At 48.2% G+C, this 17,651-nt stretch overlaps 1 protein-coding gene across 2 annotated transcripts in view; it reads right to left on the bottom strand.

Moving 5' to 3' along the window:
• The window catches only part of LOC147115452 (phospholipase D1-like), a 162,609-nt gene that overhangs the window by 13,586 nt on the left and 131,372 nt on the right, over positions 1 to 17,651 (bottom strand). For both annotated transcript variants that reach the window (XM_085989716.1, XM_085989715.1), the window contains one exon: positions 10,014 to 10,167. In XM_085989716.1, coding sequence (XP_085845842.1) covers positions 10,014 to 10,167 — 154 coding nt within the window. The remainder of the gene's footprint in view (positions 1 to 10,013; positions 10,168 to 17,651) is intronic.

Genomic DNA, 17,651 nt, shown 5'->3' with positions numbered 1-17,651 from the left:
CCGGGTGTCTACTTGGAGCTGATTTAATCACATTAATGAAGGGGCGAATGAGATAAAGTGGTTATGTTACTGGACTAGTAATCTAGAGGGGTACGGGAGTGTAGTGGTTATATTACTGGACTAGTAATCTAGAGGGGTACGGGAGTGGAGTGGTTATATTACTGGACTAGTAATCTAGAGGGGTACGGGAGTGTAGTGGTTATATTACTGGACTAGTAATCTAGAGGGGTACGGGAGTGGAGTGGTTATATTACTGGACTAGTAATCTAGAGGGGTACGGGAGTGTAGTGGTTATATTACTGGACTAGTAATCTAGAGGGGTACGGGAGTGTAGTGGTTATATTACTGGACTAGTAATCTAGAGGGGTATGGGAGTGGAGTGGTTATATTACTGGACTAGTAATCTAGAGGGGTACGGGAGTGTAGTGGTTATATTACTGGACTAGTAATCTAGAGGGGTACGGGAGTGTAGTGGTTATATTACTGGACTAGTAATCTAGAGGGGTACGGGAGTGGAGTGGTTATATTACTGGACTAGTAATCTAGAGGGGTACGGGAGTGGAGTGGTTATATTACTGGACTAGTAATCTAGAGGGGTACGGGAGTGGAGTGGTTATATTACTGGACTAGTAAGCCAGAGGGGTACGGGAGTGGAGTGGTTATATTACTGGACTAGTAATCTAGAGGCGTACGGGAGTGTAGTGGTTATATTACTGGACTAGTAATCTAGAGGGGTACGGGAGTGGAGTGGTTATATTACTGGACTAGTAATCTAGAGGGGTACGGGAGTGGAGTGGTTATATTACTGGACTAGTAATCTAGAGGGGTACAGGAGTGGAGTGGTTATATTACTGGACTAGTAATCTAGAGGGGTACGGGAGTGGAGTGGTTATATTACTGGACTAGTAATCTAGAGGGGTACGGGAGTGGAGTGGTTATATTACTGGACTAGTAATCCAGAGGGGTACGGGAGTGGAGTGGTTATATTACTGGACTAGTAATCCAGAGGGGTACGGGAGTGGAGGGGTTATATTACTGGACTAGTAATCTAGAGGGGTACGGGAGTGGAGGGGTTATATTACTGGACTAGTAATCTAGAGGGGTACGGGAGTGCAGTGGTTATATTACTGGACTAGTAATCTAGAGGGGTACGGGAGTGGAGTGGTTATATTACTGGACTAGTAATCTAGAGGGGTACAGGAGTGGAGTGGTTATATTACTGGACTAGTAATCTAGAGGGGTACGGGAGTGGAGTGGTTATATTACTGGACTAGTAATCTAGAGGGGTACGGGAGTGGAGTGGTTATATTACTGGACTAGTAATCCAGAGGGGTACGGGAGTGGAGTGGTTATATTACTGGACTAGTAATCTAGAGGGGTACGGGAGTGGAGTGGTTATATTACTGGACTAGTAATCTAGAGGGGTACGGGAGTGGAGTGGTTATATTACTGGACTAGTAATCTAGAGGGGTACGGGACTGGAGTGGTTATATTACTGGACTAGTAATCTAGAGGGGTACGGGAGTGGAGTGGTTATATTACTGGACTAGTAATCTAGAGGGGTACGGGAGTGGAGTGGTTATATTACTGGACTAGTAATCTAGAGGGGTACGGGAGTGGAGTGGTTATATTACTGGACTAGTAATCTAGAGGGGTACGGGAGTGGAGTGGTTATATTACTGGACTAGTAATCTAGAGGGGTACGGGAGTGGAGTGGTTATATTACTGGACTAGTAATCCAGAGGGGTACGGGAGTGGAGTGGTTATATTACTGGACTAGTAATCTAGAGGGGTACGGGAGTGGAGTGGTTATATTACTGGACTAGTAATCTAGAGGGGTACGGGAGTGGAGTGGTTATATTACTGGACTAGTAATCTAGAGGGGTACGGGAGTGGAGTGGTTATATTAATGGACTAGTAATCTAGAGGGGTACGGGACTGGAGTGGTTATATTAATGGACTAGTAATCTAGAGGGGTACGGGAGTGGAGTGGTTATATTACTGGACTAGTAATCTAGAGGGGTACGGGAGTGGAGTGGTTATATTACTGGACTAGTAATCCAGAGGGGTACGGGAGTGGAGTGGTTATATTACTGGACTAGTAATCTAGAGGGGTACGGGAGTGGAGTGGTTATATTACTGGACTAGTAATCTAGAGGGGTACGGGAGTGGAGTGGTTATATTACTGGACTAGTAATCTAGAGGGGTACGGGAGTGTAGTGGTTATATTACTGGACTAGTAATCTAGAGGGGTACGGGAGTGGAGTGGTTATATTACTGGACTAGTAATCTAGAGGGGTACGGGAGTGGAGTGGTTATATTACTGGACTAGTAATCTAGAGGGGTACGGGAGTGTAGTGGTTATATTACTGGACTAGTAATCTAGAGGGGTACGGGAGTGGAGTGGTTATATTACTGGACTAGTAATCTAGAGGGGTACGGGAGTGGAGTGGTTATATTACTGGACTAGTAATCTAGAGGGGTACGGGAGTGCAGTGGTTATATTACTGGACTAGTAATCTAGAGGGGTACGGGAGTGGAGTGGTTATATTACTGGACTAGTAATCTAGAGGGGTACGGGAGTGGAGTGGTTATATTACTGGACTAGTAATCTAGAGGGGTACGGGAGTGTAGTGGTTATATTACTGGACTAGTAATCTAGAGGGGTACGGGAGTGGAGTGGTTATATTACTGGACTAGTAATCTAGAGGGGTACGGGAGTGGAGTGGTTATATTACTGGACTAGTAATCTAGAGGGGTACGGGAGTGGAGTGGTTATATTACTGGACTAGTAATCTAGAGGGGTACGGGAGTGGAGTGGTTATATTACTGGACTAGTAATCTAGAGGGGTACGGGAGTGGAGTGGTTATATTACTGGACTAGTAATCTAGAGGGGTACGGGAGTGGAGGGGTTATATTACTGGACTAGTAATCTAGAGGGGTACGGGAGTGGAGGGGTTATATTACTGGACTAGTAATCTAGAGGGGTACGGGAGTGTAGTGGTTATATTACTGGACTAGTAATCAAGAGAGGTACGGGAGTGGAGTGGTTATATTACTGGACTAGTAATCTAGAGGGGTACGGGAGTGGAGTGGTTATATTACTGGACTAGTAATCTAGAGGGGTACGGGAGTGGAGTGGTTATTTTACTGGACTAGTAATCTAGAGGGGTACGGGAGTGCAGTGGTTATATTACTGGACTAGTAATCCAGAGGGGTACGGGAGTGCAGTGGTTATATTACTGGACTAGTAATCTAGAGGGGTACGGGAGTGGAGTGGTTATATTACTGGACTAGTAATCTAGAGGGGTACGGGAGTGTAGTGGTTATATTACTGGACTAGTAATCTAGAGGGGTACGGGAGTGCAGTGGTTATATTACTGGACTAGTAATCAAGAGGGGTACGGGAGTGGAGTGGTTATATTACTGGACTAGTAATCTAGAGGGGTACGGGAGTGGAGTGGTTATATTACTGGACTAGTAATCCAGAGGGGTACGGGAGTGGAGGGGTTATATTACTGGACTAGTAATCTAGAGGGGTACGGGAGTGGAGTGGTTATATTACTGGACTAGTAATCTAGAGGGGTACGGGAGTGGAGTGGTTATATTACTGGACTAGTAATCTAGAGGGGTACGGGAATGGAGTGGTTATATTACTGGACTAGTAATCTAGAGGGGTACGGGAGTGGAGTGGTTATATTACTGGACTAGTAATCTAGAGGGGTACAGGAGTGGAGTGGTTATATTACTGGACTAGTAATCTAGAGGGGTACGGGAGTGTAGTGGTTATATTACTGGACTAGTAATCTAGAGGGGTACGGGAGTGTAGTGGTTATATTACTGGACTAGTAATCTAGAGGGGTACGGGAGTGGAGTGGTTATATTACTGGACTAGTAATCTAGAGGGGTACGGGAGTGTAGTGGTTATATTACTGGACTAGTAATCTAGAGGGGTACGGGAGTGGAGTGGTTATATTACTGGACTAGTAATCTAGAGGGGTACGGGAGTGTAGTGGTTATATTACTGGACTAGTAATCTAGAGGGGTACGGGAGTGGAGTGGTTATATTACTGGACTAGTAATCTAGAGGGGTACGGGACTGGAGTGGTTATATTACTGGACTAGTAATCTAGAGGGGTACGGGAGTGTAGTGGTTATATTACTGGACTAGTAATCTAGAGGGGTACGGGAATGGAGTGGTTATATTACTGGACTAGTAATCTAGAGGGGTACGGGAGTGCAGTGGTTATATTACTGGACTAGTAATCTAGAGGGGTACGGGAGTGGAGTGGTTATATTACTGGACTAGTAATCTAGAGGGGTACGGGAGTGGAGGGGTTATATTACTGGACTAGTAATCTAGAGGGGTACGGGAGTGGAGGGGTTATATTACTGGACTAGTAATCTAGAGGGGTACGGGAGTGGAGTGGTTATATTACTGGACTAGTAATCTAGAGGGGTACGGGAGTGGAGTGGTTATATTACTGGACTAGTAATCTAGAGGGGTACGGGAGTGGAGTGGTTATATTACTGGACTAGTAATCTAGAGGGGTACGGGAGTGGAGTGGTTATATTACTGGACTAGTAATCTAGAGGGGTACGGGAGTGGAGTGGTTATATTACTGGACTAGTAATCTAGAGGGGTACGGGAGTGGAGTGGTTATATTACTGGACTAGTAATCTAGAGGGGTACGGGAGTGGAGTGGTTATATTACTGGACTAGTAATCTAGAGGGGTACGGGAGTGGAGTGGTTATATTACTGGACTAGTAATCTAGAGGGGTACGGGAGTGGAGTGGTTATATTACTGGACTAGTAATCTAGAGGGGTACGGGAGTGGAGTGGTTATATTACTGGACTAGTAATCTAGAGGGGTACGGGAATGGAGTGGTTATATTACTGGACTAGTAATCTAGAGGGGTACGGGAGTGGAGTGGTTATATTACTGGACTAGTAATCTAGAGGGGTACAGGAGTGCAGTGGTTATATTACTGGACTAGTAATCTAGAGGGGTACGGGAGTGTAGTGGTTATATTACTGGACTAGTAATCTAGAGGGGTACGGGAGTGTAGTGGTTATATTACTGGACTAGTAATCTAGAGGGGTACGGGAGTGTAGTGGTTATATTACTGGACTAGTAATCTAGAGGGGTACGGGAGTGTAGTGGTTATATTACTGGACTAGTAATCTAGAGGGGTACGGGAGTGTAGTGGTTATATTACTGGACTAGTAATCTAGAGGGGTACGGGAGTGTAGTGGTTATATTACTGGACTAGTAATCTAGAGGGGTACGGGAGTGGAGTGGTTATATTACTGGACTAGTAATCTAGAGGGGTATGGGAGTGGAGTGGTTATATTACTGGACTAGTAATCTAGAGAGGTACGGGAGTGCAGTGGTTATATTACTGGACTAGTAATCTAGAGGGGTACGGGAGTGGAGTGGTTATATTACTGGACTAGTAATCTAGAGGGGTACGGGAGTGCAGTGGTTATATTACTGGACTAGTAATCTAGAGGGGTATGGGAGTGGAGTGGTTATATTACTGGACTAGTAATCTAGAGGGGTACGGGAGTGCAGTGGTTATATTACTGGACTAGTAATCTAGAGGGGTACGGGAGTGGAGTGGTTATATTACTGGACTAGTAATCTAGAGGGGTACGGGAGTGGAGTGGTTATATTACTGGACTAGTAATCTAGAGGGGTACGGGAGTGTAGTGGTTATATTACTGGACTAGTAATCTAGAGGGGTACGGGAGTGTAGTGGTTATATTACTGGACTAGTAATCTAGAGGGGTACGGGAGTGGAGGGGTTATATTACTGGACTAGTAATCTAGAGGGGTACGGGAGTGTAGTGGTTATATTACTGGACTAGTAATCTAGAGGGGTACGGGAGTGGAGTGGTTATATTACTGGACTAGTAATCTAGAGGGGTACGGGAGTGGAGTGGTTATATTACTGGACTAGTAATCTAGAGGGGTACGGGAGTGGAGTGGTTATATTACTGGACTAGTAATCTAGAGGGGTACGGGAGTGTAGTGGTTATATTACTGGACTAGTAATCTAGAGGGGTACGGGAGTGTAGTGGTTATATTACTGGACTAGTAATCTAGAGGGGTACGGGAGTGGAGGGGTTATATTACTGGACTAGTAATCTAGAGGGGTACGGGAGTGTAGTGGTTATATTACTGGACTAGTAATCTAGAGGGGTACGGGAGTGGAGTGGTTATATTACTGGACTAGTAATCTAGAGGGGTACGGGAGTGGAGTGGTTATATTACTGGACTAGTAATCTAGAGGGGTACGGGAGTGGAGTGGTTATATTACTGGACTAGTAATCTAGAGGGGTACGGGAGTGGAGTGGTTATATTACTGGACTAGTAATCTAGAGGGGTACGGGACTGGAGTGGTTATATTACTGGACTAGTAATCTAGAGGGGTACGGGAGTGGAGTGGTTATATTACTGGACTAGTAATCTAGAGGGGTACGGGAGTGTAGTGGTTATATTACTGGACTAGTAATCTAGAGGGGTACGGGAGTGGAGTGGTTATATTACTGGACTAGTAATCTAGAGGGGTACGGGAGTGGAGTGGTTATATTACTGGACTAGTAATCTAGAGGGGTACGGGAGTGGAGTGGTTATATTACTGGACTAGTAATCCAGAGGGGTACGGGAGTGCAGTGGTTATATTACTGGACTAGTAATCTAGAGGGGTACGGGAGTGGAGTGGTTATATTACTGGACTAGTAATCTAGAGGGGTACGGGAGTGGAGTGGTTATATTACTGGACTAGTAATCTAGAGGGGTACGGGAGTGGAGTGGTTATATTACTGGACTAGTAATCTAGAGGGGTACGGGAGTGGAGTGGTTATATTACTGGACTAGTAATCTAGAGGGGTACGGGAGTGTAGTGGTTATATTACTGGACTAGTAATCCAGAGGGGTACGGGAGTGGAGTGGTTATATTACTGGACTAGTAATCTAGAGGGGTACAGGAGTGGAGTGGTTATATTACTGGACTAGTAATCTAGAGGGGTACGGGAGTGGAGTGGTTATATTACTGGACTAGTAATCCAGAGGGGTACGGGAGTGGAGTGGTTATATTACTGGACTAGTAATCTAGAGGGGTACGGGAGTGGAGTGGTTATATTACTGGACTAGTAATCCAGAGGGGTACGGGAGTGGAGGGGTTATATTACTGGACTAGTAATCTAGAGGGGTACGGGAGTGCAGTGGTTATATTACTGGACTAGTAATCTAGAGGGGTACGGGAGTGGAGTGGTTATATTACTGGACTAGTAATCCAGAGGGGTACGGGAGTGGAGTGGTTATATTACTGGACTAGTAATCTAGAGGGGTACGGGAGTGGAGTGGTTATATTACTGGACTAGTAATCTAGAGGGGTACGGGAGTGTAGTGGTTATATTACTGGACTAGTAATCTAGAGGGGTACGGGAGTGTAGTGGTTATATTACTGGACTAGTAATCTAGAGGGGTACGGGAGTGGAGGGGTTATATTACTGGACTAGTAATCAAGAGAGGTACGGGAGTGGAGTGGTTATATTACTGGACTAGTAATCTAGAGGGGTACAGGAGTGGAGTGGTTATATTACTGGACTAGTAATCTAGAGGGGTACGGGAGTGGAGTGGTTATATTACTGGACTAGTAATCTAGAGGGGTACGGGAGTGGAGTGGTTATATTACTGGACTAGTAATCTAGAGGGGTACGGGAGTGTAGTGGTTATATTACTGGACTAGTAATCCAGAGGGGTACGGGAGTGGAGTGGTTATATTACTGGACTAGTAATCTAGAGGGGTACGGGAGTGGAGTGGTTATGTTACTGGACTAGTAATCTAGAGGGGTACGGGAGTGGAGTGGTTATATTACTGGACTAGTAATCCAGAGGGGTACGGGAGTGGAGGGGTTATATTACTGGACTAGTAATCTAGAGGGGTACGGGAGTGCAGTGGTTATATTACTGGACTAGTAATCTAGAGGGGTACGGGAGTGGAGTGGTTATATTACTGGACTAGTAATCTAGAGGGGTACGGGAGTGGAGTGGTTATATTACTGGACTAGTAATCCAGAGGGGTACGGGAGTGGAGTGGTTATATTACTGGACTAGTAATCTAGAGGGGTACGGGAGTGGAGTGGTTATATTACTGGACTAGTAATCTAGAGGGGTACGGGAGTGTAGTGGTTATATTACTGGACTAGTAATCTAGAGGGGTACGGGAATGGAGTGGTTATATTACTGGACTAGTAATCTAGAGGGGTACGGGAATGGAGTGGTTATATTACTGGACTAGTAATCTAGAGGGGTACGGGAATGGAGTGGTTATATTACTGGACTAGTAATCTAGAGGGGTACGGGAGTGGAGTGGTTATATTACTGGACTAGTAATCTAGAGGGGTACGGGAATGGAGTGGTTATATTACTGGACTAGTAATCTAGAGGGGTACGGGAGTGGAGTGGTTATATTACTGGACTAGTAATCTAGAGGGGTACGGGAGTGGAGTGGTTATATTACTGGACTAGTAATCTAGAGGGGTACGGGAGTGGAGTGGTTATATTACTGGACTAGTAATCTAGAGGGGTACGGGAGTGTAGTGGTTATATTACTGGACTAGTAATCCAGAGGGGTACGGGAGTGTAGTGGTTATATTACTGGACTAGTAATCTAGAGGGGTACGGGAGTGGAGTGGTTATATTACTGGACTAGTAATCTAGAGGGGTACGGGAGTGGAGTGGTTATATTACTGGACTAGTAATCTAGAGGGGTACGGGAGTGGAGTGGTTATATTACTGGACTAGTAATCTAGAGGGGTACGGGAGTGGAGTGGTTATATTACTGGACTAGTAATCTAGAGGGGTACGGGAGTGGAGTGGTTATATTACTGGACTAGTAATCTAGAGGGGTACGGGAGTGGAGTGGTTATATTACTGGACTAGTAATCCAGAGGGGTACGGGAGTGGAGTGGTTATATTACTGGACTAGTAATCTAGAGGGGTACGGGAATGGAGTGGTTATATTACTGGACTAGTAATCTAGAGGGGTACGGGAGTGGAGTGGTTATATTACTGGACTAGTAATCTAGAGGGGTACGGGAGTGCAGTGGTTATATTACTGGACTAGTAATCTCGAGGGGTACGGGAGTGGAGTGGTTATATTACTGGACTAGTAATCTAGAGGGGTACGGGAATGGAGTGGTTATATTACTGGACTAGTAATCTAGAGGGGTACGGGAGTGGAGTGGTTATATTACTGGACTAGTAATCCAGAGGGGTACGGGAGTGGAGTGGTTATATTACTGGACTAGTAATCTAGAGGGGTACGGGAATGGAGTGGTTATATTACTGGACTAGTAATCCAGAGGGGTACGGGAGTGTAGTGGTTATATTACTGGACTAGTAATCTAGAGGGGTACGGGAGTGGAGTGGTTATATTACTGGACTAGTAATCTAGAGGGGTACGGGAGTGGAGTGGTTATATTACTGGACTAGTAATCTAGAGGGGTACGGGAGTGGAGTGGTTATATTACTGGACTAGTAATCTAGAGGGGTACGGGAGTGGAGTGGTTATATTACTGGACTAATAATCCAGAGGGGTACGGGAATGGAGTGGTTATATTACTGGACTAGTAATCTAGAGGGGTACGGGAGTGCAGTGGTTATATTACTGGACTAGTAATCTCGAGGGGTACGGGAGTGGAGTGGTTATATTACTGGACTAGTAATCTAGAGGGGTCCGGGAGTGGAGTGGTTATATTACTGGACTAGTAATCTAGAGGGGTACGGGAGTGGAGTGGTTATATTACTGGACTAGTAATCTAGAGGGGTACGGGAGTGGAGTGGTTATATTACTGGACTAGTAATCTAGAGGGGTACGGGAGTGGAGTGGTTATATTACTGGATTAGTAATCTAGAGGTTTATCGAATACTAAGTTTATAATGACACATGCCCAAGGTATGTTTCTGCGCCTGTCTCTTGCACCATGTGGGGACTCACTTGAAGCAGTGCAGTCTGAGCTGCAGAGCGAATTTCCCGGCCTGGTATTCGACTCCGTCCATCACCGATGGGACAAACTGTGTGTCCTCCACAATGATCGCCGCCTCACTGTCGCGCTTTCCCAGCATGCTTCGGTCATTGATGTTCGCTGAACCTGAGATTAAAACAAACACAAAAAAATCTTTCAAATGTCGACTGAGATCAAATAATATCTATGCTGGGTTCCCACCTGAAATGAGTTTAGCCGGTCTCACTCCCTTCCCTGGTGAATGTGGGTCTCCTGCACACAAACTTATCCTAATAAAGACAGAAAGAAAGACAGAAAGACGGAACATGCATTTCTATAGTGCCTTGCGTGACCTCAGGACATCCCAAAGGGCTTTACAGCCAATGACGTACATTTTGAAGTGCAGTCACTGTTGTAATGTAGGAAACACGGCAGCCAATTTGCACACAACAAGATCCCACAAACAGCAATGTGATAATGACCTGTTTTAGGTTCTGGTTGAGGAATAAATATTGGCCAGGACACTGGGGAGAACTCCCCTGTCCTTCTCTAAATAGTGGCCATAGGATCATTTACGTCCACCTGAGAGAGCAGACGGGGCCTCGGTTTAACGTCTCACCTCAAAGACGGCACCTCCAAGAGTTCAGCACTCGCTCAGTACTGGCCTATATATTGAGCTCAAGTCTCTGGAACAGGACTTCAATACACAACCTTCTGAGTCAAGAGACTGAACCACGACCGACACCATAAGAGAAGCTGTAGGACGACATCTCTCACTGATGCAGTAAGGTAGATCTTCTGAGGTTGAGACAGAGGGAGCTTTACTCTGTATCTAACCCGTGCTGTACCTGCCCTGGGAGTGTTTTGATGGGACAGTGTAGAGGGAGCTTTACTCTGTATCTAACCCGTGCTGTACCTGCCCTGGGAGTGTTTGATGGGACATTGTAGAGGGAGATTTACTCTGTATCTAACCCGTGCTGTACCTGCCCTGGGAGTGTTTGATGGGACAGTGTAGAGGGAGCTTTACTCTGTATCTAACCTGTGCTGTACTGCCCTGGGAGTGTTTGATGGGGACAGTGTAGAGGGAGCTTTACTCTGTATCTAACCCGTGCTGTACCTGCACTGGGAGTGTTTGATGGGACAGTGTAGAGGGAGCTTACTCTGTATCTAACCCGTGCTGTACCTGCCAGAGAGTGTTTGATGGGACAGTGTAGAGGGAGCTTTACTCTGTATCTAACCTGTGCTGTACCTGCCCTGCGAGTGTTTGATGGGACAGTGTAGAGGGAGCTTTACTCTGTATCTAACCCGTGCTGTACCTGCCCTGGGAGTGTTTGATGGGACAGTGTAGAGGGAGCTTTACTCTGTATCTAGCCCGTGCTGTACCTGCCCTGGGAGTGTTTGATGGGACAGTGTAGAGGGTGCTTTACTCTGTATCTAACCCATGCTGTACCTGCCCTGGGAGTGTTTGGTGGGACAGTGTAGAGGGAGCTTTACTCTGTATCTAACCCGTGCTGTACCTGCCCTGGGAGTGTTTGATAGGACAGTGTAGAAGGAACTTTACTCTGTATCTAACCCGTGCTGTACCTGCCCTGGGAGTGTTTGATGGGGACAGTGTAGAGGGAGCTTTACTCTGTATCTAACCCGTGCTGTACCTGCCCTGGGAGTGTTTGATGGGACAGTGTAGAGGGAGCTTTACTCTGTATCTAGCCCGTGCTGTACCTGCCCTGGGAGTGTTTGATGGGACAGTGTAGAGGGTGCTTTACTCTGTATCTAACCCATGCTGTACCTGCCCTGGGAGTGTTTGGTGGGACAGTGTAGAGGGAGCTTTACTCTGTATCTAACCCGTGCTGTACCTGCCCTGGGAGTGTTTGATAGGACAGTGTAGAAGGAACTTTACTCTGTATCTAACCCATGCTATACCTGCCCTGGGAGTGTTTGGTGGGACAGTGTAGAGGGAGCTTTACTCTGTATCTAACCCGTGCTGTACCTGCCCTGGGAGTGTTTGATAGGACAGTGTAGAAGGAACTTTACTCTGTATCTAACCCGTGCTGTACCTGCCCTGGGAGTGTTTGATGGGGACAGTGTAGAGGGAGCTTTACTCTGTATCTAACCCGTGCTGTACCTGCCCTGGGAGTGTTTGATGGGACAGTGTAGAGGGAGCTTTACTCTGTATCTAACCCATGCTGTACCTGCCCTGGGAGTGTTTGATGGGACAGTGTAGAGGGAGCTTTACTCTGTATCTCACCCGTGCTGTACCTGCCCTGGGAGTGTTTGATGGGACAGTGTAGAGGGAGCTTTACTCTGTATTCAACCCGTGCTGTACCTGCCCTGGGAGTGTTTGATGGGAAAGTGTAGAGGGAGCTTTACTCTGTATCTAACCCGTGCTGTACCTGCCCTGGGAGTGTTTGAAGGGACAGTGTAGAGGGAGCTTTACTCTGTATCTAACCCGTGCTGTACCTGCCCTGGGAGTGTTTGATGGGACAGTGTAGGGGGAGCTTTACTCTGTATCTAACCCGTGCTGTATCTGCCCTGGGAGTGTTTGATGGGAAAGTGTAGAGGGAGCTTTACTCTGTATCTAACCCGTGCTGTACCTGCCCTGGGAGTGTTTGAAGGGACAGTGTAGAGGGAGCTTTACTCTGTATCTAACCCGTGCTGTACCTGCCCTGGGAGTGTTTGATGGGACAGTGTAGGGGGAGCTTTACTCTGTATCTAACCCGTGCTGTATCTGCCCTGGGAGTGTTTGATGGGACAGTGTAGAGGGAGCTTTACTCTGTATCTAACCCGTGCTGTATCTGCCCTGGGAGTGTTTGATGGGACAGTGTAGAGGGAGCTTTACTCTGTATCTAACCCGTGCTGTACCTGCCCTGGGAGTGTTTGATGGGACAGTGTAGCGGGAGCTTTACTCTGTATCTAACCCGTGCTGTATCTGCCCTGGGAGTGTTTGATGGGACAGTGTAGAGGGAGCTTTACTCTGTATCTAACCCGTGCTGTACCTGCCCTGGGAGTGTTTGATGGGACAGTGTAGGGGGAGCTTTACTCTGTATCTAACCCGTGCTGTACCTGCCCTGGGAGTGTTTGATAGGACAGTGTAGAAGGAGCTTTACTCTGTATCTAACCCGTGCTGTACCTGCCCTGGGAGTGTTTGATGGGGACAGTGTAGAGGGAGCTTTACTCTGTATCTAACCCGTGCTGTATCTGCCCTGGGAGTGTTTGATGGGACAGTGTAGAGGGAGCTTTACTCTGTATCTAACCCGTGCTGTACCTGCCCTGGGAGTGTTTGATGGGACAGTGTAGGGGGAGCTTTACTCTGTATCTAACCCGTGCTGTATCTGCCCTGGGAGTGTTTGATGGGACAGTGTAGAGGGAGCTTTACTCTGTATCTAACCCGTGCTCTATCTGCCCTGGGAGTGTTTGATGGGACAGTGTAGAGGGAGCTTTACTCTGTATCTAACCCGTGCTGTACCTGCCCTGGGAGTGTTTGATGGGACAGTGTAGAGGGAGCTTTACTCTGTATCTAACCCGTGCTGTATCTGCCCTGGGAGTGTTTGATGGGACAGTGTAGAGGGAGCTTTACTCTGTATCTAACCCGTGCTGTACCTGCCCTGGGAGTGTTTGATGGGACAGTGTAGAGGGAGCTTTACTCTGTATCTAACCCGTGCTGTACCTGCCCTGGGAGTGTTTGATAGGACAGTGTAGAAGGAGCTTTACTCTGTATCTAACCCGTGCTGTACCTGCCCTGGGAGTGTTTGATGGGACAGTGTAGAGGGAGCTTTACTCTGTATCTAACCCGTGCTGTACCTGCCCTGGGAGTGTTTGATAGGACAGTGTAGAAGGAGCTTTACTCTGTATCTAACCCGTGCTGTACCTGCCCTGGGAGTGTTTGATGGGACAGTACAGAGGAACTTTTACTCTGTATCTAACCAGTGCCGGGGGATTCTAACTGTTCACCTGCCCAGTTTCCGCACAGCAGCTGGGATTAACATCCCCTCGTGGGTGCCGAGACTGTATCAGCACTCGGATTCGTCACCAAAACAAGCAAAATACTGCGGATGCTGGAAATCTGAAATAAAAACAGAAAATGCTGGAAACACTCAGCAGGTCAGGCAGCAGCTGTGGAGAGAGAGAAACAGAGTTAACTGTTCAGGTCAGAACTGGACTAGTCATCCAGAGGCCTGGACTAATAATCCGGAGAACGCGAGTTCAAATCCCACCCGGGCAGTTTGAGAACCAGTTCCGACGAAGGGTCATCGACCTGAAACGTTAACTCTGTTTCTCTCTCCACAGATGCTGCCTGGCATGCTGAGTGTTTCCAGCATTTTCTGTTTTTATTAAGTTCACATTTTTTGTTTTGGCGAGCAGAGAAACTACGAAGTGAGGTAAAAATGATCACATTTAGCGGCTAATATCCCACCCCTTTCCCCTGATCGTTGGGGTAAAGCAGGCAGCGATACGAGTCTCTCAGTCTCAATCTGCCTCTGCCACGCCCCGGCATATTCACAGCCCTAAACCACAGGAACACTCGCAACCTTGGCGGTTCTCACCAGGGGGATAAAAAAGGGTGGCGATTTATCCCCAGCAATAAAGCTTGGCAGTGTTCCACAGCAACACCGGCACGACGGGGCGAATCTAAGCTGCACAGATGCACTTCAAAGCACTGAGAGGTACCACCAACGCTGCCTCCGCAAGATCCTGCAAATCCATTGGCAGGATAGGCGCACCAACGTCAGTGTTCTCGCTCAGGCCAACATCCCCAGCATCAAAGCTCTGACCACGCTCGATCAGCTCCGGTGGACGGGTCACATTGTCCGCATGCCCGATACGAGACTCCCAAAACAAGCGCTCTACTCGGAGCTCCGGCACGGCAAGAGAGCCCCAGGTGGGCAGAGGAAACGCTTCAAGGACATCCTCAAAGCCTCCTTGAAAAAGTGCAACATCCCCACCGACACCTGGGAATCCCTGGCCCCAAAACCGCACAAAGTGGAGGAGAAGCATCCGGGAAGGCGCCAAACACCTCGAGTCTCTTCGCCGGGAGCAAGCGGAAGCCAAGCGCAGGCAGCGCAAGGAGCGCACGTCAACCCAAGCACCCCACCCACCCGCCCCTTCAACCACCGTCTGCCCCACCTGTGACAGAGACTGTAGGTCCCGCATTGGACTCATCAGTCACCTGAGAACTCATTTTTAATGTGGAAGCAAGTCATCCTCGGTTCCAAGGGACTGCCTAAAAAGAAGTGGGGAGATCCCATGGGATGTTGGTTCACTCCCAGCTGGTGAAGCCACTGCACGAGCACTGGCTGACAATACCAGCTCCCAGACACTGTTCAGGGCCGCAGACGCCGAACGATTCTTGTAATCTCTCTCAAGTCACTCCTTTCTTTTCCAACTGCCGGAGGATGTGGTCGTGTTCCCGCTCTCGTAATCCAGAGGACGTGGGTTCAAATCCCACCGCGGCAGTTTTGAGAATCTGATTTCAGTTTAAAATAAATAACTCCGGAAATGAAAAAGAAAAGCTGTCAGATTGTTAAAAAAAACACATCTGGTTCACTGATGTCCCTTCAGGGAAGGAATCTCCAGACCCACACCAAAGTGGCAGATTCTTAGCTGCCCTCTGCAGTGGCCCAGAAAGACCATCAGTTGTGTAAAACCGGTTACCAGTCTCAATAATAATGGCAGAGAGAGAACCAGGGGGGAGATGAGGAGACTGTTTTCTACGCAATGAGTTGTTGTGATCTGGAATGCGCTGCCTGAAAGGGCGGTGGGAGCAGATTCAATAGTAACTTTCCAAAGGGGAATTGGATATATATTTAAAAAGGAAAAATTTGCAGGGCTCTGGAGAAAGAGCAGGGGGAGTGAGACTAATTGGAGAGCGAGACTAATTGGAGAGCTCTTTCAAAGAGTCGGTACAGGCACGATGGGCCGAATGGCCTCCTTCCCTGCGGTGCGATTCTATGAACTGGATAGAATTGGACTCATTTTTCTAGCAAAGAGCTGGCACAGACTCAACGGGCCAAATGGCCTCCTTCCATGCTATAAGACTCGTCACTGTGCAATGCCCCCCTCCCTCCCCTCCCACATCTTGCAGGATCAGAGTAACTTGGTGTGGTAAACCACTGTTGTTAGTATTGTTGTACTTGTCTGTGCATGCCTCAGCTGACTCCGCCCCTGGCTCCACCCTCATGGCTGGGTATAAAGGTCGCTGCTCAGAAGCCTCCGGCCCTTTTGGATACCAGGCAACCCCAAGAGGCATGCTCTGTTCTTTGGTAATAAAAGCCTGTTTATTACTTACTCAATCTCCAGTCTTTTGTAGCAATTGATAGTGCATCAATTTTATTACCAAAGTTAAATGTTGGCTGCGGATGCTGATCAACCGATGGCGCAAAACGCTGAGCAGCAGGCGCTGCTGCGAGCCCTCAGACCAACATGCCTGGACCTAGACCCCCAAGAAGCGGGTTCGTCGACTAAATTCGCACAATGGCTGCGTTGCTTTGAGGCGTATCTGGAAGCCTCGACCGTGACTCTTGATGAAAATAAACTGAAAATCCTGGCCTCGAAGGTGAGCCACCAAGTCTATACTTTAATCCAAGATGCGACGACCTACGCGGCGGCTATCGACCTACTGAAAGGGCAGTATGCACGCCCGGTTAACACGGTCTATGCCAGGCACCTTTTAAGATCTCGCAGACAGCAGCCCGGGGAATCGGTGGAAGCCTTCCTACGGGCACTGCGGGTACTCGGACGCGGCTGCGACTGCAAGGAAGTATCGGCCGCGGCACATGCGGAGGGACTGATACGAGACGCTTTCGTTGCGGGTCTAAGGTCCGACTACTCCCGGCAGAGGCTGCTGGAGAAGGGTGAAATAGACCTGACAAAGGCAGTGTCCCTCGCGCTCTCGCTCGACGCGGCCCACAGAAATATGGACGCTTTCTCCCCTCATCACCCCGCGCCGTGGACGCCGCAATCTTGGGCCATGGGACCGCCACCTCCAACTGCTGCAGCGATGTCCAAGGCACAAAAATGCTATTTTTGTGGCCAAGCTAAACACCCTAGAGCACGCTGCCCCGCGAAGAATGCTACCTGCTCCGGCTGCGGGAAGAAAGGTCACTACGTTAGCGCCTGCAAAGGGAAGACCGCTAACGCCAGCAGCGCTGCGTGCGAACCGTGGGCGCAGCCATCTTGTCCGCCATCTTGGGCTCCCCCAGCCGCGTGGGGACCGTGGGCGCCGCCATTTTGTCCGCCATCTTGGACGCCTCCGACTTTGGTTACGGGGGACCCGGACTCCACCACCGCCTCATCGGACGACCGCATCGACACGCTTGAACATACGCTGGCTTCCGTGACGCTGGATCAATCTCTCCCGCATCAACTGTCCAGGTCCATGATGGACATTACGGTAAACGGCTGCGCCACTACCTGCCTTTTTGACAGCGGGAGCACGGAGAGTTTTATACACCCCGACACGGTGCGCAGTTACTCTCTCCCGGTCCTGCCGACGCGTCATCGCATCTCTATGGCTTCCAAAGCCCAGTCAGCGGACGTCGGTGGCTACTGTATGGTGACTCTTTCAGTGCGGGGTACTGAATACAAAAATTTTAAACTTCTGGTCCTGCCCCATCTCTGCGCTGCCGTCCTACTGG

Source organism: Somniosus microcephalus, chromosome 6 (genome assembly GCF_052327205.1).
Source record: "Somniosus microcephalus isolate GS21.2 chromosome 6, FLI_Smic_1.0, whole genome shotgun sequence".
Taxonomy (NCBI): Eukaryota; Metazoa; Chordata; class Chondrichthyes; order Squaliformes; family Somniosidae; genus Somniosus; species Somniosus microcephalus.
Note: the sequence above shows the minus strand (reverse complement) of the source record. Positions and strands in the feature narration are given on the sequence as shown.